Raw genomic sequence first — 23175 nt, 5'->3', positions numbered from 1 at the left:
AGGTAAATACAATGCATTCCGAATGAAATGCCATAATTAAAAAATACCCCCCCCCTTCTCCTTGCATCCAGCCCTCAATAGTAGTAGTGGGAGTCCTTGACAGTGGGATAGCAATGATGAATCACCTATCCAGTTTATTTTCTTACTCCTCCATGTGTTGTGGTGCCTCTAAAACAGGGGGCCAAGGAATTGACTTGGCAAACTACAGATGCAAAAAAAAATATATAACTTTGAGGAATCTGGGCTTATCTCCAATGTACATGTTATTAGATTTGTGTTGTGCGAGGAGTGGCACTCTGACCAAGCGATGTCAAGGAGGGAGAAAAATATATGCCGTACGTTAACCAGAGATTTTAAAAAATCCACTTGAAAACCTTTGAAATGTTTGATGGTCGCGGGGAGGGGAAAGCTAGAGGGGGGTGCAACAGACATGCGTTGGCAATCTGTGGTAAATCTAGAGGAAACTTTGGGAAATGTAGTCACAATCTTTGGATAAATAATAGCTATAATTGACCTTGGGAGTTTGAAAATGTGCCATATGCTTTCTGGTTCCTGTGTTTGAATCCGGAGCTCCCTCGGGAGCTTTCAGCTGAATCCTCACACGGAGGGAGGGAGAGAGAGAGGAAGAGAGAGAAAGAGAGAGAAAGAGAGAGAAAGAGAGAGAGAGAGAGAGAGAGAGAGAGAGAGAGAGAGAGAGAGAGAGAGAGAGAGAGAGAGAGAGAGAGAGAGAGAGAGAGAGAGAGAGAGAGAGAGAAAGAGAGAAAGAGAGAAAGAGAGAGAGAGAGAGAGAGAGAGAGAGAGAGAGAGAGCGAGAGAGAGAGAGTGCGGGAGAGAGAGAAAGCGAGCAAGAGAGAGAGAGCGAGAAAGAGAGAGAGAGAGTAGATCAAATGATAGATTTGGGGAAGGTAGACAGATACGAGTATGAAAGAGGAGAGAGGGCGAGAGAAAGAGAGATAAAATATAGAGAAAGAGACACTGAGCGAAAGAGAGAGAGCAAATCAAGGGAGAGAGAAACAGTCTCTCCCTGCAGCCTGTGCATTTGGCTGGGGCCAGAGCAGTCAGTGTGATATATTGACAGGTTAAGCCTGTGTCCTTGCAAACGGTGTGTTCCTCCCAGCAGGATAATGGAGCGCTAAAACCTGGAGGTTGTCAGCGGCACATACACAAAGCAGGGCGGTGTGCTTTCAGCCAGGCACAATTAGATTTTATTTGACCTGCCAGCAGTGGCTGAGGAGGGAGGAAGTTGTCCTCCTTCAAATGGAGTGGCTGTGACCTCTTTGCCCGCTAATAGAAGACGACGCTACTGCAGACTGTAGTGGTAGTGATTAGATTGTTTTTTTCCTTCACCTTGTCAAAGAAAACCTAGCTCTGAAACAAATGTACATGAACCTTGCTTCAATCGATAAAGTGGATTTCATCTTTAGATATGTTATGTTTTTGTGGAATATCGAAGGAAATAAAAACGCACGTGAAATACGCAACATAGATTCATTAGAATATGCAGAAACATAGTCTTTCACCATGTGGTCTTTCACCACTCCAAACACATGTGCACACAAACACAAATGAAGCCATGCAGGACCAAGCATGCACACATGAAGATACACAGTCAAACGTACACACACATTTAAAGGCCCAGAGCAGTCAATCATGTGATTTCCCTGTGTTTTATATATATTCCCACACTATGAGGTTGGAATAATACTGTTCAATTGTGAAAATTATGATAATGACCTCTTAGTCTAAGAGCTGTTTGGAAATCCATTTTTTAAAGGTCAGCCTGTTGTGGTGGGATGGAGTTTTGGCCTGCCTGGTGACAGTTAATAGACCAATAAGAAAGAGAGTTCCAAATTGCTAGTTTTTAATTTTCCCCTCCCTACTCAGAACACTTCCAGAGAGAAATTGCTCTTTGCTAAGAAACTATTTATGATTAATTTAGACAAGTTCATTAGAGTTAGCAGCCTCAGATTGCAGCCCAAACAAGTAACAGACACATCTCAACATCAGCTGTTCAGAGGAGACTGTGTGAATCAGGTCTTCATGGTCGAATTGCTGCAAAGAAATCACTAGTAAAGGACACCAAAAAGAATAGACTTGCTTGGGCCAAGAAACACAAGCAATATCCTTTGGTCTGATGAGTCCAAATTGTAGATTTTTGGTTCCAATCACAATTGAAAACAATCACAGTAAGGTACTTAATTGTTACCCAGAAATGATTTGATATTAGAATACAAAATGGCTGCATTGGACCTTTTAACTAATTTCCTTTTCAAGACAGAGAAGAGGAGTAGGAGGAGGTAGAGGAGGAGGAAAATGAGAGTGTGCTCCATCCCTGCTGGGGGACAAAGTCAAGAGCCCCAGATGCTTTGGCACAGGTTACACAGGTAACATTTGGCTACCACCCTCTTATCACAGCGGGAAAATCAAGCCCTGTGTTCTCCCTTCTTTCTCTCTCCTTCTCCCCCTCCTTTCTACCTCTATCCCTAATGTTCCTTTAACTTAGAGATGAAATCGCTTGCTGCACAAACCCATGTATGTGGAGAGAGCGAGAGAGATAGAAAGAGCACGAGAGAGAGATAATCTTTGTTGCCAGTGGGCCTTTTTTCCTAAACGCTCTCCTCCAAACATTACTCTCCACAGGCATTTAATTAGAATTTGGGACCTCAAAACACTGATATTTACCATGACTTTTGGGAAAGTTACATCCTAATTTTTTCTCACGAGATATCATTACATTTCAACTGCCCTATGGGCTGCACTTTTCCAGTAGTAACCAATTCAGTGTGTCACTCTATCCCTCTCTATTTCTCTCTCCCCCCATTTCCATGATCAGGAGTCCAATAGGGCGGCGCACAATTGGCCCAGCATCGTCCAGGTTGGGGTAGGCCGTCATTGTAAATAAGAATTTGTTCTTAACTGACTTGACTAGTTAAATAAAGGTTAAATAAATAAAACAAATAAGAAAATCCCCATTCGCTCTCTATCTCTCTTTACCTATCTTTATCCCCTTCTCCCTCTCCCCCCACCAATTTGAAGTAATGACTCTTTTGATTTGACTTAATAGATTGAAATGTATTCTCAAGGCCACGGGTAGTGTCACACAGATGGAATGTCTGCATGGAGGAAATATTCATAAATCCTTAAGCGTCTGAGGGGCTGTCAGGGGAGACAAGGGAGCAGCATTCATTCTGCTCAGAACAGATATGATACACTGATCCTGAGATCTCTCTTCAGAAACACACACATCCACCGCCTAACCGGAATTAATAATGACCTATATGATATTGTATATATGCATGTTAATATAATGACATACAGTACCAGTCAAAAGTTTGGACACACCTACCCATTCAAGGGTTTTTCCTTTATTTCCACTATTTTTTACATTGTAGAATAATAGTGAAGACATCAAAACTATGAAATAACACATATGGAATCATGTAGTAACCAAGTAAGTGTTAAACACACAAAAATATATTTTATACTTGAAATTCTTCAATGTAGCCACCATTTGCCTTGCTGAAATATTTGCACACTCTTGGCACAACCAGCTTCATGAGGTGCGCCATGTTAAAATTAACAGGTGCGCCTTGTTAAAAGTTCAGTTGTGGAATTTCTTTCCTTCTTAATGTGTTTGAGCCTATCAGTTGTGTTGTGACAAGGCAGGGGTGTTATACAGAAGATAGCCCTATTTGGTAAAAGACTAAGTCCATATTATGGCAAGAACAGCTAAAATAAGCAAAGAGAAACGACAGTCCATCATTACTATAAGAAACGAAGGTCAGTCAATGTGGAACATTCCAGAACTTTGAACGTTTCTTCAAGTGCAGTCGCAAACCATCAAGCGCTATGATGAAACTCACTCTCATGAGGACCACCACAGAAAAGGAAGACCCAGAGTTACCTCTGCTGCAGATGACAAGTTCATTAGAGTTAGCAGCCTCGGATTGCAGCCCAAACAAGTAACAGACACATCTCAACATCAGCTGTTCAGAGGAGACTGTGTGAATCAGGTCTTCATGGTCGAATTGCTGCAAAAAATCACTAGTAAAGGACACCAAAAAGAATAGACTTGCTTGGGCCAAGAAACACGAGCAATATCCTTTGGTCTGATGAGTACAAATTGTAGATTTTTGGTTCCAACTGCCGTGTCTTTGTTTGACGCAGAGTAGGTGAAAGGATGATCTCCGCATGTGTGGTTCCCACCGTGAAGCATGGAGGAGGTGTGATGGTGCTTTGCTGATGACACTGTATGTGATTTATTTAGAATTGAAGGCACACTTAACCAGCATGGCTACCACAGCATTCTTCAGCGATATGCCATCCCGTCTGGTTTGCGCTTAGGGGGACTATCATTTGTTTACCAACAGGACAATGACCCAACACACCTCCGGGCTGTGTAAGGTCCCCAAGAACACAGTGGCCTCCATCATTCTTAAATGGAATGATGCCCGGCCAAACTGAGCAATCGGGGGATAGGGGCCTTGGTCAGGGAGGTGACCAAGAACCCAACATTCTGTCAGAGCTCCAGAGCTCCTTTGTGGAGGTGGGTGAACCTTCCAGAAGGACAACCATCTCTACAGCACTCCACTAATCAGGCCATCATGGTAGAGTGGCCAGACGAAAGTCACTCCACAGTAAAAGGCACATGAAAGCCCGCTTGGAGTTTGCCAAAAGACACCTAAAGACTCAGACCATGAGAAAGAAGATTCTCTGGTCTGATGAAACCGAGATTGAACTTTCTGGCCTCAATGCCAAGCGTCACGTCTGAAGGAAACCTGGCACCATCCCTACAGTGAAGCATGGCGGTGGAAGCATCCTGCTGTGGGTATGTTTTTTCAGCGGCAGGGACTGAGAGACTAGTCAGGATCGAGGGAAAGATGAGCGAAGCAAAGTACAGGGGTATCCTTGATGAAAACTTGCTCCAGAGCAGTCAGGACCTCAGACTGGGGCGAAGGTTCAGTGACCCTAAGCACACAGATTGGCCATGTAGTGCATATTTCCAATTCCATGCACTTTATTGTGATATTATTTCATAGTTACATAGACAAATGTAATTCATATTTAACTATGGTTTTCCTTGTGTGTCAATCGGCCGGAAGTTGGAAGACAAACAAATTTGAAATGGTTCTGGGTAAAGTGGGCAAGGCTACATAAGGTGAAAAGCAACATTTCTTCTGGCAGTATAAAAACACTAAGTATTCAAACATTTGCTCAAACTCTGCCTCCAATAAATTTAGATGACAGTTTGAGCTATGTAAGACACTACCTACTAAAGTCAGCGCCTAGCCCTAAATGTCCTGATATATCCTGTTCGCAGACCTGTTCTGGTGGCAGTCGTACTTTACCTACAGTATGACTGATGGAATGCAGCATAGGCACTATCACTGAGATAATTCAACAGCTGATCAAACATGAAATGATGTCAGGGGAAGCTGAAATACAGTACAGGACTCCAAATCCTGAAGAACATCAAAGCAGAATGAAACAAAAGTTATAGTTTTTTTCCTAAGTGTATTTGAGTGGTTATGAGTAGTAGTGCAGTGGTATGTTTGCCTAATGCCAAAATGGTATGAAGTAAGGTGGTTTCAATAGGATTCAAATGCTCTAACTAGTGTTTGATAAAAGGTACGGTTGTTTTTATATGCCTCATACTACTTTTCTTTGTTTCTTGAGGTTGGTACAGAAATGCAACTGTAACAGTATAACTTTAGTCCATCCCTCTCCTCGCCCCAACCTGGGCTCAAACCAGGGACCCTCTGCACACATCAACAGTCACCCTCAAAGCATCGTTACCCATCGCTCCACAAAAGCCGCGGCCCTTGCAGAGCAAGGGGAACCACTACTTCAAGGTCTCAAAGCATGTGACGTCACCGATTGAAATGCTATTAGCGCGCACCACCGCTAACTAGCTAGCCATTTCACATCCGTTACACAACCTCGACAATTTCGACCTAAACACTTTACAGACATGGATGGGTTTTCAATTCACATAAGAGTATCATTACAACTCAGCTATCTCCCCTGTAAGTGACTTCTCTTCATCTCCCTATTTTCCTTACTTTAGCCCAATCCACTGAGTTGCTCTGCATCAGTCTTCTTTTTATAACCTAGTGTCCTTGGTGTTGTGCGGAAGGGGGGCCTTCAAAGATGCTCACTACCTATCTACCTATCATTAGCTATCACAAGCCCCGGAATGTGACTTGGCAGACAATAATGCTTTGTGATCAAATAACTTGTCAGTGCATATGCCCAAGCAAAATCATTATTTGATAGAGGATCAATCAAATTTTACCCGGCCCCCTGTGTGAGGGAAGAAAGACAGGGAGTGCTGATTGTGCAGAGAGGGGACTATAGCTTCAGGTCAGGGGGTGTGGGGTAGATGGGAGTGGGGAGGGCAGTTCATTTGGATATTTGTTCCACCCCCTACCTTTCTCATGAATGTTCCATTACGTGACACCCTCTTCCATCCGCTAATCGCATTTCATAGAAGAAAAAGAAGAGCAGGGTGATGCTTTTAAGGAACGTTTAAAAAAAAGAGGCAGAGAGTTTCTTTTGTAATCTTTAAAATGCCTCAAAAGTGACAGAATACGCTCTGGCTGCCAAGATGCGCACCAACGTGAGGCTCAGATGGGGAGATAAATATGCTGTGGTCAGCTCCTAGTGTATCTAGGAGAGCGGCGGAGGCAAATTTAATAATGCATTATCATTCACTGGCCAAGGTGAAATCTGCCTGTCCATCAGGAACACACAGCAGCAGGCCTCTGTTTCATGTTACCTTTTGCTGGGGGAATGAACAAGTGCCTTAGTGAGGTGTGAGAGGGATGCACTGTAAGGCACAAGGAGTAAGGCATTGTTGCTTTGATATGCTTGCTATTCTACTCCAGACTGTCAGAAAAGATAGAGAAAAAAAGCACTTTGAGACAACTGCCAATGTAAACAATTGCTTTATATATACATTGGATTGAACATGAGTAATTGAATATCAAATCACTCATCGTATTGGATTAGGCCGAAGCACATTAGCCATACAGTGGATAGAGTTATTTTCAGAATGATGAAAAAAGTATAACCAGGCACTTGGTCCCCCCTCACACTTTACATATCAGAGCATCTGCTATTATGCATATTACAATATAGCCAGCCCATATTGTACCTGCGTGCCCTTGGACAGAAGCAGAAAACAATTAGTAGGATTATGTCCAATTCTGGAAATTTGCGATTCAAAATAACAACACATACCGCTTCTACAGCTGTTACAGTCAGATAAGGTTGACCCTGAATATAAATTACTGTATTTTTCCTCACCTTTTCTAAATAGCCATTCTGTGAGGTTGTTTGTCTCATTTCATGTTTACATGTAAATAGTAATTAGGCGATGCTACATTACCAACATGCCAAGCACCACATACTCAGCCAAGGTAAACACCAGCATTTGTGTCCCAAATGGCACCATAATCCCTATATAGTACACTACTTTTGATCAGGACCCATAGGACTATTCTCTAAAGTAGTGCACTATAGAGAAAAGGGTGCCATTTGGAATACATTCTAGCTTTCAGCAGCCGTAGTTGTTAGCGACTTCACTAACAGTTCATCATGTTTACAGACTTGCCACGAAACAAATGCTATTTGTGTGCTTTTCCTTGGTAAAGCCTATAAAACATGGAAACAGCCTCTTGGAGGCAGGAGTTATTCAGAACATTGCTTCTTATCACACTGCAGTCTGGTAGCTAGCTGACTTGAGGACATTGCGAGTCAAACCTTCACATTTTCACTCTACGGATATTACACTGTTATACATGGCTTTTATAACCTTTCACTGGGAAACTAAATCATTCATAATAAAGAGAGAGACAGAGAGAATAGGGGGTGGAGGGACACTTCTTGACAACTAATTCTCTCTCTTTCTTCTCCCTCTCCTTTCTACGGGTGTTTTTGAAAGGCGTATTCCAGTCACCTTGACTTTGCCGTGCGGCCGTCTCTTACAGAGTCTGTTGCTTATCCCGCCTGACCCTGGCCTGTCAATTAGATGTTTCAAAATTAATCTCTTTAACTGGAAATACCACGCCACGGCTTTCTTCCGTCTGCAAATTAAGTGTTATTAATTCGAGCAGCAGCGGCGGCAAAGCCCAATAAGCCCAATATGTTATCAAAACAGATTTACACACGTTTAACACGTCCCGCCCTTAAGTCCTTTTATAACTGTGAAACCAGGACCCGCTAATGGATTTGTATTCATTTTCCGAGCCCCCTTTTAGGCTTGTAGCAATTGCAGAGAGAGTCGGAGCTCTTCTCTCTCTAACCCTCTAAACTCTCTAAGCTGGGCCTTTTAAGAGTTTACTAAACATTTGGCTTCCCTATTTCCGCTTAGTTCTTTTGTCTTCCTTTGAGATCGACTCAGTATATTCAGTCTGGATTAGCGCCAGCTAATGTCGTTAGAACACAACACAGAAGAGAACAGCATTGGATACTCCCTGGAGGATTGCAATGCCATGCAATGACACCAATATGTCTGCTCGACTGTCTTACTGGACACAAACACTATACTGTAGCTCTAATTTAGTACAGCAAACTACTTGGCTAATGCTTGTTTCAAAGATGCCAATTATGTGTTATTTAGGTTATGTTTAAATGTTAAATTACAGTAATTGGTGTGTGTGTGCTTGTGTGTGTATGTGTGTGTATGTGAGTGCGCATGCAAGCATGCATGTATTCCTGTTTGTGTTTTAGTTTTATGAACTTCTCTGCCTGGATCTGAATGAAGATTCAACAAAGTTGTGTTACAGTAAATTAGGGTTAAAGGGGTAATGAGAGGCGAGATATAATGCTGCATTAAAACTATCAGCACACATTAGTCAATTTCAGTGACAAGCAGTTTCTTTTATTACTTTTTAGTACCATATAGAAAATGTGTGGAAAATTTTATCAAATGAAATCAGGATGCACTTTACATGTCTCTGTGTGATCAGATACACCAGGATGATCCATTTATCCAAGGTGGGACATTATCAGTCCATCTCACAGTGTGTCAACAAGGATACATAACATTTACACAGGAAGTGAGAATATATCCCATTACAGTCAAACCTTTCCCTTTTTAGAATATGGTTAACAGAATCATTTTACAGATTGTTTGCTTTCCAAGTCTCCTTGTGTCATACGAGACCTGTCAGTCATTCTAGCCGCTAGAGTTGTGTGACGTCATGACAAGACTATAGTTCCAGACCCGGGTGGAAATAGTATTTGTTCTCTTTCAGATGCGTCAAGGGTTATATTGGTGTTTGGTGTGACAGATGGGCAGGTTTACTACTTTTGAGAGTATTCCATTGGTTCCATTGCACCACATTTCCAGATCCAACAAAACATAACCACTGTAAGTGAATAGAAACATCTAGTGCATTTTCACACAACATTTTTACTGGTGAAATTAAACGTCTGGTGCCCTAGATTTCGTTGTTCTATGTTTGGCTAATCAATATATCTGTTTGTGCTTTTCATCTCCCATATGGTTTCTACAGCAACACCGGAGTGTTGCGCACATTGCTTGTGTTTAAAAAGGCTTCTCCCCCAGTAAATCAAATCATGTTCAATGTTTGATATCTAAAATGAGTTTACAACCAAAGGCTTCCGTGTCTTTTATTCTGCCTTTTGTTTGTCAACTACCTGCTGTTTCACGAGACGCGGGCTTGTCGAAAGTGATCACCACAGACTTCCCTTTGTGAAGCGATTCAATTAGCTTGATGTGAGATACATAGCTGGCCTTTGTACTTTTGCCGTTTCAATTTTATTATGGAACATCATCATATCATCAAGTCCTATTTGCAAACGATCGTTACTTGCCAACAATAATTGTGTTAAAAAAGTTGAAAAGACACCCGAAAGCTATACCATCTGGTTGTGAGCTAGAATGAGGATGGACTGGACTTGAAGTAATAAAGAGATTTCAACTACAACAAATGGTCTTTGTCCTTTGTCATCAAAGAGGATGTGGAAAAGAGCGGAGAGATAGTTTCTGTCAGTGCAGTATCTGTGTAGTTTGACTGTCTTCGATAGCAGACACTTACTGATGAGAGATCTTCACGGCGACAAATGATCGGTTGCATTACCGCATCAGTAACGGTGTACTTTGTCTTCGATAGCCGATACGAGCAGATATTATTAACCCTCATATATGGAGGCAGAGGCAGGACACTGCATCCTACAGTCCCCTCCTCTGTTCTCTCTGTGTGAGTATAATGCACAAAATTAATTCAATTCTCGACCAAGACCATAAAGACCAAACAAGTGGAGAAATATCATTAAACCATTGGAATGTTATCTTATTTGTCTAAACAAACTGATCCGATGAACAATCCTAATTAAAAAGCTTGCCATAAACAAAGTAGCAAATCGCAGACCCCCTCCTCTCCATCCCTTCCTCCCTCCCTCCCTCCCTCCAATTCCCTCGCTCTTTAACAATGGAACACATTTATATTACTCATCTAATGCATCATGTATCATATCATTACAGTTCAATATATCTATCATTCATTTTATTTCCTTCACTTAAAGCTTTTATTGGGATTACTTTGGTTATTAGTTGGGTTCTAATGTATTGGTTACCAGCGCTGGGTCTGCCGACCGACTACAATCTCTCTTATCTCACCGCATAAAGCTGTGTGTGTTATTCAAATTGCCTCATTTATTATGATAGCTTCCTCATGTAAATTGTGCTGACTGCTCGCCCTTGCACACTCCTCATTAGACTAATGAAAACCTTCAAACGAAAAAACTAAACAACCTGCCAAATAAAGGTCCGGGGTTATTATGAAAATTACAACTGTGGGAGCCGCGAGAAGCTCTCTTCATTAATTCATGCTCAGCAAATTGGTAACTAATTTAGTTGCACTCCTCTGCATTAATGGGTTATTTTATAAAAATGTTTTTCTGCAGAACCGAGACCTCTGGTACAACCGCGCTGGAGAGCCCGGAATCCTAATCAACACTGGTGACATATTAGGAATTTACAATCTCAATAATAATGTGGTCGTGTTTGTTTGTGTGTGTGTTAAATAAATGGATTGTCTGGTTTTCACCCTCTCCCCCTTCTCTCTCTCTCTATCACATATCATAGGACATCACAGGTCTGAATTGTCAACAAAACTGTAATGTGTGTATGGTAGAACAGCATGGTGTTAATAGGCTGAGGTTTAGGTGTTATGTCTCTGTTTATGCAAAGACTGGTTGAGGTGAGCACTGAGCAGAGTAGTACAGAAAATGCAGATGGTGGTAGAAGAAGATCATGCTTGTTTATATTCAATGGTTATTACACTATGTCCCCCCGATGGTTGCAGCTCTGCACACTGTAACGAACGAACGAACGAACGAACGAACGAACGAACGCACGCACGCACGCACGCACGCACGCACGCACGCACGCACGCACGCACGCACGCACGCACGCACGCACGCACGCACGCACGCACGCACGCACGCACGCACGCACGCACGCACGCACGCACGCACGCACGCACGCACGCACGCACGCACGCACGCACGCACGCACGCACGCACGCACGCACGCACGCACGCACGCACGCACGCACGCACGCACGCACGCACGCACGCACGCACGCACGCACGCACGCACACACACACACACACACACACACACACACACACACACACACACACACACACACACACACACACACACACACACACACACACACACACACACACACACACACACACACACACACACACACACACACGTGGAGTTTGACCTATGAATTCAGAGCATGATCACACTAATTATTACTATTTACTACTTCATATTGTGAGTGGAAGGACGAGAGCTGATCTCCACTTTGGGCTAATTGTTAGCCGCTAACCAAAAGGGAACACACAGCACCAATGAATTCCACTGTGGTTTTGTTAACATTATCCACCTCCATCCCACCCAACACCACACAAACCCAACCCCAGCACAACTCTAAACCATCATAGAATACTAAAATATATTATTTGCATCATTTTATGTTTAACTCACAGCATTATACATTTGTATCTGCTCCTTGTTTGAGTAAAATAGTTTTATACATGTTTCTAAATCTTGCTCAATAGAGGGGAATGGTAGTGGAATTCATCTACAGTATAGAGACATATCTAAGCATTTAGTAGACTACTTATCATAAATAAAGGTAAATTTTCACCTAGTATTTACTAAGATTACTTACCTATCTGGTATTTGCTACAAGTAAACCATAAGTGAACAAGTATTAATCCTTTTTTTTAATCAGTTAAAATAATTTACAATTGTATTGACATATCTAAACATAAACGTTTTTTCAATATTCAATACATGGTTGCATTGAGGTTGTCATAACCAAACGAAACGACTTATGGAACATACATACACGTATGGAATGTAAATACGATACATTGCAAGGTATAGTGTCTTTAGAAAGTATTCACACCCCTTGACTTTTTCCACATATTGTTGTGTTACACCCTGAATTAAAAATTATGATTAAATTCAGATTTTGTTTGTCACTGGCCTACACACAATATCACATAATGTCAAAGTGGAATGATGTTTTTCAACAAATTATTAAAAATTAAAAGCTAAATGTTTTTGCCCGAGAGGAAGGAAACAGCTCAGGGATTTCACAATGAGGCCAATGGAGACTTTAAAACAGTTACAGCGTTTAATGGCTGTGATAGGGGAAAACCGAAGATGCATCAACAACATTGTAGTTACTCCACAATACTAACCTAATTGACAGAGGTAATACTTGCAAAGAATGTGGCCAAGCTATTAACTTTTTGTCCTGAATACAAAGTGTTATGTTTGGGGCAAATACAATACAACACATTACTGAGTACCATTCTCCATATTCGTAGTGGTGGCTGTATCATGTTATGGGTATGCTTGTAATAATTAAGGACTGTAGAGTTAATTAGGATTTAAAAAAAATCAGAATGGAGCTTAGCACAGGAAACATCTGAGAGGACAACCTGGCTCAAACTGCTATCCCCCAGACACTTGGAGATGAATTCTCCTTTCAACAGGACAATAACCTAAAACACAAGGCCAAATCTATACTGGAGTTGCTTACCAAGAAGACAGTGAATGTTCCTAAGTGGCAAATCTGCATGCACATCTATGGCAAGACTTTAAAATGGTTGTCTAGCAATGATCAACAACTAATTTGACAAAGCTTGAAGAATTTTGAAAAGAGTAATGGGAAAATATTGTACAGTCCAGGTGTGCAAAGCTCTTACAGACATTCCCAGAAATAATCACAGCTGAAATCGCTGCCAAAGGTGATTCTAACACTTATTAACGCATGGGTGTGAATACTTATGTAAATGAGATATTTCTGTATTTCCTTTTAAATACAGTTCAAACCCCCGAGCTGACAAGGTACAAATCTGTCGTTCTGCCCCTGAACATGCAGTTAACCCACTGTTCCTCGGCTGTCATTGAAAATAAGAATTTGTTCTTAACGGACTTGCCTAGTTAAATAAAGCAAAAAAAAAATATATATATATATATATATTTAATCCATTTTGAATTCAGGCTGTATCACAACAAAATGTGGAATAAGTCAAGGGGTATGAATACTTTCTGAAGGCACTGTATATGTATGAAAATAGGACACATATCTTACCTTTGTCAACGTGAATATAGGTTTTTCAATAGGACACGTCTTACCTTTGTGAATGTGCATCCTCTTTGCTTCGTGACTCATGTCGTGGGCCAGGTCTCCTTCTTTAGGCCCAGGCAGAATGCTAGGGGAGAGGCCCAGCAGAGCTTGGTTCATTTGGTTCATAGAAAGACCATTCTGATGTATGGCTGGAGAGGAGAGAGAGAGGAGTACAGGTGAGCTCGAAGATGTCTTTGTCTGTTCGAATTGACCTGTATATGCCGTTTTTGGAAATGAACTTCTAACTATCAAATTTTGAACACGTGGATGATTCAGAATACGTGTTTTTCAATTCTGGTACTAAGGAACCCCTAATGTACAAGGATTTGTTCCATCCCAGCACTAATATACCTGATTAAACTGATCAAGTGTACTAATCATCTACCACTTGATTTGTTGAATCAGGTGTGTTACTGCTGTTGGGCTACACACCCAGTGAGTAACTAGGACTAGGATTGAAGAGCACTACAAATCCCAAATCAATCAATTTATCGGTTCAGTACAACAAAAACAACAATATCAAAATTGGGTTAGTGGGTTAGCGGGGTGGGTTTGTTTACTTGCGGAACTGAACACGCAGTTAGCCAGTCTGACTCGTTGCATGGGGAGGGAATAGGGGGACGTACGTATCCTGTCTGAGGAGCTCTCTGTGTGGGCCGGTGAGCTGGAGACACTGCTGCTGCGGTGGGACGACGGGTGGCTGCCGGGCCTCCTGCCGTCCTCTAAGGAAGGGGTGGGGGAGGGACTGTCTGGGACACGCTCCTGTCAATGACAGAGGGACATCAGTGACAAGGTCATCAGTGACAACTAAGGTCCATGAAAGTAGATACTATGTAATCAATGTACATTTCCATAGTGCTTTTCACTCTGTCATTGCAGTCAAAAGTTCAGGATAAGTAACTTTAAATGTCCAGAGCTGTATGTTAGTTATACACAGTGTGTGTCCATTCTGCCAGTCCATCTCAATGACTGTGGTGACTATTCTTCAGGGCATGCTCTGTTTGTTGCTGTATCATGGCAGCCATGTTGTAATGTGTTTACTATACATTTTAGTAAATTAAGTCCATTCTAGCGGTTTACCTTGATTACTGAGGTGACCATTCTGCAGGGCAGGCTCTGCTGCTGTGCCACATCGGCCATGTTGGAATATAACAGTGTTTCCCAATCCTGGTCCTGGGGACCCAAATGGGTGCATATTTTATTTTTGCCCTAACAGTAACAAAGTTATGGGTCCTAAGGATAAGGATTGGGAAACACTGTCATATAATATAATACTTTCTAGTTTAGTATTATGTTTATTATACACAGCTTACCTTGATAACTGAGGTGACCATTCTGCAGGGCAGGCTCTGTTGCTGTGCGACGGCGGCCATGTTGGCGATGGTGCTGAGGTGGTTCATCTGGCTCATTGCCATGGTGACAGAAGCAGGGGGCAAGCTGCACGGGATCAGGGGGTGGGGCATCATCATGAAGGGCAGTTCCAAACCTACAACAGGTGAGAAAGGTGATTGGTTAACGGAAACCATGGTTGATTGGTTCATCTGGATTGGAGGAAATTAATAGGTTAATTGCTTAATTTGACATAAAGGTAACCATTAAGGGCTGGTTTCAGTCATAACCTTCTACAATGTTAAGATTTTTGTTAGACCATAAGAAAAACTTTATCTAAATGTAACTGTAAAACCCTATTCACATGTGACTAGTATTACTAGAGAATGGTATGTAATTATTAGCCCAGAATGTCCCTTATTCCAGAGTTGTTGTTTTTCTTCAAAGCTGATCCCTGTGAATCATATTTTTTTCAATAAATGGACAGTTATGATGGAAGCCTGGAGTTTTTTTTCTAGGTGTGAAGATATTTCAACAAGTCCCGGTGATAATGGGGCAACACTGATAACTCCAGCTTGGTTCCCAAGTTTAGAAACCATACCAAACCATCTTTGGTATATTGTCGCCATACCATTTGAATTTAAGAAGCGTGGTCATAATCACTATTTTATGTTGGGATATTTTATTAGAAGACATCCTACAGTAAATGCCCCCCAGCCTTCAGATGTGAGCTAAACGGTGCACTTGCACTTGAGATGCGTTTTTAGGCTATGGATGACAAAGTGAATTGATACTTTCCTAATGTTTAGCTCAGTTGTATGCTGCTGCTTTGCCATCTATTAACAGCAAGGGTTGCATTAAATAGGAGCAATATTTTTTACTGATGTATGTTGGCGATGTTCAATTAATTCACACAAAACTTATAAACAAAAACATTTACTGTGAAAGTTGACACATGTAGGCCCTTCATATATAGGCTATGAAAAACTATTTATCGAATCAGTTATTGTTTTCTTGCTCAAAACGGGAGCAACACCTGTCAAACTCAGACATTTCTCTCAAAACACAGGGATGTCAATTAGCACAGGACTAGTATTATCAGCAGTAGCTTATTCTGTCTGGAATTGTTACTCTCCTGCCATGTAAAAATAACTGACATGGCAGATTCGGACGGGGCTAAAATGACAGATGTGGTGTTTTGTGCTCGTGCACATAATTGCATTACCCGACCTCCCCCAGTAAGACTAATCCTGTTCGAATAGGGCTTAAAACTGCAAATAGCGCATTGTAGATTTGATTGAATTAAGATTTACTGAAATATTCTTTCTCTCATACCGAGGTGGGTGGCCATGCTGGTATAACATACAGATCACTGATACTGACATGCCATGCAATGACAAAATAACAGCATAAAATTATTATTATCAAACAACACTACACTACTTTACTCTAATAAATTTAGCGGGATGAGTTAAACCCGGTCCTTCGCTACAGTATATTTTGAGGTGTAAATGTTTAACAACAGATGTTAATAATAGATACCATAATTGTAATGAAAATGGTAATGATGATAACAGTAGTTGAAAGCCAAACGTTTCCACAGCCATAAAAGGCATCAATTATTCTGTGGCTGAAAAAAAGGTCCACGTTATGGAAATAGGGCTCACTACTTACACATAAGGCATAATCTCAGTCTGCATCCCAAATGGTACCCTTTTCTTTATACAAATAGGGTGCCATTTGGGACAAACAAAATAAGGCAATTTACCCAAATGACTTGTTAAAACACGCTAATAGCAAAACAAGTATCTTCAGAACTACAGTGTGACAAATGTCTACAGGCTACTGTATAGTGTATAGGGCCTAGGATAGTGTGGACTTAGGATACTAGGATACTCTTACAACAACAGGGAACTTTCAATTCATTTCGGCTCTGTTCTGTGATCTGCATTGGCCACCGTACCCCATTACAAGATCAGATATCTAACAAATGTTTCAAATTACTACATTTTGGCTCTGCAATTAGTGATCTAATTGGTCAAAGTGGAGAGATTACTTGACCAGAAATGTAAGGAGTGCTCTGCTGTGCCTTTAGGTGGTACAGTATAATGAAAACGGTCTAACTTTCAAAGAACATGAACACAGCTAGGTGTGTGTTCCGGAAACCACACGCACCCATTTGTCTGCATAATTTCCAATCACCCATATCTGTTTTTATAAATATATTATAAAATATATATATTTAAAAAAAAATATATATATATATATATATATATATATATACAGTACCAGTCAAATGTTTGGACACACCAACTCATTCCAGGGTTTTTCTTTGGTTTTACTACTTTCTACATTGAAGAATAACAGTGAAGACATCAAAACTATGAAATAACACACATGTAATCATGTAGTATCCAAACATGTGTTAAACAAATCTAAATATATACACTGCTCAAAAAAAATAAAGGGAACACTTAGACAACAATGTAACTCCAAGTCAATCACACTTCTGTGAAATCAAACTGTCCACTTAGGAAGCAACACTGATTGACAATACATTTCACATGCTGTTGTGCAAATGGAATAGACAACAGGTGGAAATTAGAGGCAATTAGCAAGACACCCCCAATAAAGGAGTGGTTCTGCAGGTGGTGACCACACACCACTTCTCAGTTCCTATGCTTCCTGGCTGATGTTTTGGTCACTTTTGAATGCTGGCGGTGCTTTCACTCTAGTGGTAACATGAGACGGAGTCCACAACCCACACAAGTGGCTCAGGTAGTGCAGCTCATCCAGGATGGTACATCAATGCGAGCTGTGGCAAGAAGGTTTGCTGTGTCTGTCAGCGTAGTGTCCAGAGCATGGAGGCGCTACCGGGAGATAGGCCAGCACATCAGGAGACATGGAGGAGGCCGTAGGAGGGTAACAACCCAGCAGCAGGACCGCTACCTCCACCTTTGTGCAAGGAGGAGCAGGAGGAGCACTGCCAGAGCCCTGCAAAATGACCTCCAGCAGGCCACAAATGTGCATGTGCATGTGTCTGCTCAAACAGTCAGAAACAGACTCCATGAGGGTGGTATGAGGGCCCGATGTCCACAGGTGGGGGTTGTGCTTACAGCCCAACACCGTGCAGGACGTTTGGAATTTGCCAGAGAACACCAAGATTGGCAAATTCGCCACTGGCGCCCTGTGCTCTTCACAGGTGAAAGCAGGTTCACACTGAGCACATGTGACAGACATGAGAGAGTCTGGAGACGCAGTGGGGAATGTTCTGCTGCCTGCAACATCCTCCAACATGACCGGTTTGGCGGTGGGTCAGTCATGGTGTGGGGTGGCATTTCTTTGGGGGGCCTGCACAGCCCTCCATGTGCTCGCCAGAGGTAGCCTGACTGCCATTAGGTACCGAGATGAGATCCTCAGACCCCTTGTGAGACCATATGCTGGTGCGGTTGGCTCTGGGTTCCTCCTAATGCAAGACAATGCTAGACCTCATGTGGCTGGAGTGTGTCAGCAGTTCCTGCAAGAGGAAGGCATTGATGCTATGGACTGGCCCTCCCGTTCCCCAGAACTGAATCCAATTGAGCACATCTGGGACATCATGTCTCGCTCCATGCACCACAGACTGTCCAGGAGTTGGCGCATGCTTTAGTCCAGGTCTGGGAGGAGATCCCTCAGGAGACCATCTGCAACCTCATCAGGAGCATGCCCAGGCGTCGTAGGGAGGTCATACAGGCACGTGCAGGCCACACACACTACTGAGCCTCATTTTGACTTGTTTTAAGGACATTACATCAAAGTTGGATCAGCCTGTAGTGTGGTTTTCCACTTTAATTTTGAGTGTGACTCCAAATCCAGACCTCCATGGGTTGATAAATTTGATTTCCATTGATCATTTTTGTGTGATTTTGTTGTCAGCACATTTAACTATGTAAAGAAAAAAGTATTTAATAAGAATATTTCATTCATTCAGATCTAGGATGTGTTATTTTAGTGTTCCCTTTATTTTTTTGAGCAGTGTATTATATTTGAGATTCTTCAAAGTCGCCACACCCTTTGCCTTGATGGCAGTGTCAGGTTAAGCTAGGGGTCATGATCAGGGCTGTACCAAAATGTTTGATGTATTAGAATAATTGATTAGGCTTATGTTGTATTAATAGAAGGGGAGGGGTTATAAGACCCCTCCCTCCTTACATTTATAGGGTCCTAGACTACAGATTAAGAATATACAGTATATATTCATTATAGAGGTTTAGTATTGTTCCACAGTAGTTTTCTAGTTTTCTCTCTCTCTCTCTCTTATAAAGAGACCCCTCTGAGAAATGTGTGACTGAGACATAACTCTGCAGGGGTGTGTAGGACATAAGACTTGTCAAACATTCTACAATAAATCAACTTTGGGGAGTGGACATTTACTGCAAAATTTTTAGATAACACTAAAAGCCATTGTTTATAAAGCTTTGTAGGCACGGTAAAAAGGTAATGACGTAGGAAGTGACATCACCAGGGCTGGACTTCGGGTTAAACAAAACAACTTGAGACCCTTTGTTTGATGCAGAACTTACTCAGAAACATGCATTATGTTCCTGTTGTGAACTTCTGTCTGCAATTGCATTAATATAGGTTTTTGAATGATTTAATTAAATAAATTGTTATAATGCTAATTTCACCAATGAGCCAATGATTGACAAGGATGAAAGGAACAAACCCTAACAACAGCTTTGCACAAAATAGAATATAGTAAAATGTGTTGTGACGTGACTATCATTAATGTGATGACGGTTATTTTATCAAATCAATTACAGTGGCTTGCGAAAGTATTCAACCCCCTTGGCATAGTTTTGATGTCTTCGCTATTATTCTGCAATGTAGAAAATAGTACAAAGAAAGAAAAACCTTTGAATGAGTAGGTGTGTCCAAACTTTTGACTGGTACTGCTTATATATTTGTATATATTTTCCTTGACTATTTTCCCCTAACCCTACCACCCCTCCCTAATTGGAGTAAAATAATGGACCACAATAATTATGCTTCTACTTCCAGCTTATACATACTATATACATTTTACGAACACAGTATATTTGACATTAGTTATCTTTTATTTGTTTTTAGTTCCATGATTCAACTACCCTCAACCCCTCCATCTATCTTTGAAGACCCTTCCATCACTTCTTTGGGGGACATTGAACTTGGCGGGATGAAAAGTGACTGGGAACATTTTGGTCTTGTTCTTTTGCCACTCAAATGCTTCCCCCTGAAGTAGTTTAAAGCAAAAATCTAAAAACCAGTTTGGCTCTATAGAAAAGAAGAGAAAAAACACAGCTAGACCCACCACACAAAGCTAATCCACAAAACAACTGCTTTTGCGAGAAAACATCAGTTGCCAACAAGGGGTAAGGCAATCTACACCGCAAAGAAAACCTCAAAAGACAAGGGCTGTGGAATGAAAGACAAGAGGTAGTCCTTCTCTCCGTTGTTCCCTCCCATTCCTTGCGAATCATGTTGATTTCCATAAGAAAGATGGCATGCAGAATCCAAGTGGCAAGCATTCCCAAACATGAAGAAGGTGAGGGAGAAAAGCCAAAAGCCAACTTTGCCGTTGGCGTGCAATTAACCTCCACATCCTGGGCTATTCTGCCTTTGAGGGATACACACGGCGAAGTGCACAAGCACACATGCAGCGCAGGCATGTGCAAGAACACAGCCCGAAACACACACACACACTGCGTCTGACTTACATCTTCAGGAAATCAACATACAAATAAGAGGAGAGAGATTTAAAAAATGTTTTATGCCTGAGACTGATATGACTTTGCTTTTGTCATTCAAATACTGTTTTGTCAATCATAGTCCTGAGTGATGTCTCGTGTTAACCACTGTATTGTACTTCTATGGTATGTCTCAGTCAGAAAGGCACGCACACGCACACACACACACACACACACACACACACACACACACACACACACACACACACACACACACACACACACACACACACACACACGTGATCTCTCTCAACCATTTTCAAATTATGTTTCCTCCATAAAGGACCATTCGGTTGACTGTAGGGGAACCTGCTGTAGGCCAAGATGAGTTCATACAGTCCTTTTATGGGGGGTTGAAAGGCACTGGGCACACAGAGATTGGTTTGGATTGGTTGAATTCAATGTAAAAGATGAGGTGTTGTTGGAACATAGCTGAGTGTTTTATTTGTTTATTTGAGTGGGTGTTTTTTTTCAGACATATTGTTGCTGGCTTTGTTTTGGAAGGGATTCAATTACTTTTCTCAGGTACTTACAGTACATGATGAATTTATACTGAATGGGTTAGAATTAGATTGGCCAACTATTGTCATTTTAAATAATATGGACATTGGTATGTGTGCGTGTGTGACTGCATTGTTTGTTTTGACCCCTTTCAAAAAAATGTGAACAATCTGAAAAGGACCTAACTTGATCAACATTACAGTAAGTGAGGTTTTAATTTAACCACATCGCTAGATGCATTCGTTTGTCAGTTACTGTTATTCGCCTATACAGTGGTTCAACTTCAGCGAGTTTATTCCCATGTGTTGCTTTCCTAGTGAAAGGCATAAACAACAGCATTTTGAGTAATTTACCTGGAGTAAGCCCTAGGGACTTCTAAAGGTAAACTCCTACTTAGCTACCATCATTAAAACAAAATGAATTAATACGCAGGCAAACAGCTCAAGCTATGGGTAATACAGTACTTTGGAAGTGCACGCATGAATAAGCAACAATCCAAATCATGGAGGATAAATGGAATGAATTCAAACACCCTTCGGAAAGATCACATGATTAAAAAGGTGTTGTCAGACAGAAACATGTGGAGTAGGTCTGGAAAATAACAAGGTTCAAGTATTAATACAAAATCAGTTGATGATGGGTTTAACATGATTAAAAAGAGGGCAATAATTGCTACCTCTTTCATGGACTAAAATGACTGAGTCATTAACTTAAAGTGGTACAATATCCTCTATTGTTAATCTTTCTGGTGTTCTAGCGGTGTGTGTGTGTGTGTGTGTTAGAGGTAGACCGATTATGATTTTTCAACCCCGATACCGATACCGATTATTGGAGGACCAAAGAAGCAGATACCGATTAATCGGGCAATTTATTTATAATAATGACAATTACAACAATACTGAATGAACACTTACTTTAACTTAATATAATACATCAATAAAATCAGTTTAGCCTCAAGTAAATAATGAAACATGTTCAATTTGGTTTAAAAAAATGCAAAAACAAAGTGTTGGAGAAGAAAGTAAAAGTGCAATATATGCTATGTAAGAAAGCTAATGTTTCAGTTCCTTGCTCAGAACATGAGAACATATGAAAGCTGGTGGTTCCTTTTAACATGAGTCTTCAATATTCCCAAATAAGACGTTTTGGATTGTAGTTATTATGGGAATTATAGGACTATTTCCCTCTATACCGTTTGTATTTCATTAACCTTTGATTATTGGATGTTCTTATAGGCACTTTAGTATTGCCAGTGTAACAGTATAGCTTCCGTCCTTCTCCTCACTCCTCCCTGGGATCGAACCAGCAACACAATGACAACAGCCACCATCGAAGCGGCGTTACCCATGCAGAGCAAGGGGAACAACTACTAGAAGGCTCAGAGCGAGTGACGTTTGAAACGCTATTAGCGCGCGCTAACTATCTAGCCATTTCACTTCGGTTACACCAGCCTCATCTCGGGAGTTGATATGCTTGAAGTCATAAACAGCGCAATGCTTGACGCACAGCGAAGAGCTGCTGGAAAAACGCCCGAAAGTGCTGTTTGAATGAATGTTTACGCTTCTGCCTACCACTGCTCAGTCAGATACTTAGATACTTGTATGCCTGTATGCTCAGTCATATTATATGCAACGCAGGACACGCTAGATAATGTCTAGTAATATCATCAACCATGTGTAGTTAACTAGTTATTATGATTGATTGTTTTTTATAACATAAGTTTAATGCTAGCTAGCAACTTACCTTGGCGTACTGCATTTGCGTAACAGGCAGTCTCCTTGTGGAGTGCAACGAGAGAGAGGCGGGTCGTTATTGCGTTGGACTAGTTAACTGCAAGGTTGCAAGATTGGATCCCCCGAGCCGACATGGTGAAAATCTGTCATTCT

The 23175-nt window shown here is 41.3% G+C and overlaps 1 protein-coding gene across 4 annotated transcripts in view; it reads right to left on the bottom strand.

Moving 5' to 3' along the window:
- The window catches only part of LOC118367224 (dachshund homolog 1-like), a 264907-nt gene that overhangs the window by 40543 nt on the left and 201189 nt on the right, over positions 1 to 23175 (bottom strand). The window contains exons 4-7 of one of the 4 annotated variants that reach the window (XM_035750417.2): positions 15008 to 15180; positions 14775 to 14867; positions 14255 to 14456; positions 13703 to 13843 (exon numbers count right to left, since the gene is read on the bottom strand). In XM_035750417.2, the coding sequence (XP_035606310.1) occupies positions 13703 to 13843; positions 14255 to 14456; positions 14775 to 14867; positions 15008 to 15180 (609 nt within the window). The remainder of the gene's footprint in view (positions 1 to 13702; positions 13844 to 14254; positions 14457 to 14774; positions 14868 to 15007; positions 15181 to 23175) is intronic. The other 3 variants (XM_035750418.2, XM_035750419.2, XM_035750420.2) reach the window with 3 other exon arrangements.

This window comes from Oncorhynchus keta, chromosome 34 (assembly GCF_023373465.1).
Source record: "Oncorhynchus keta strain PuntledgeMale-10-30-2019 chromosome 34, Oket_V2, whole genome shotgun sequence".
NCBI classification, from domain to species: domain Eukaryota; kingdom Metazoa; phylum Chordata; class Actinopteri; order Salmoniformes; family Salmonidae; genus Oncorhynchus; species Oncorhynchus keta.
The sequence above is the reverse complement of the archived record's forward strand: the minus strand, read 5'-3'. Positions and strand labels throughout refer to the sequence as shown.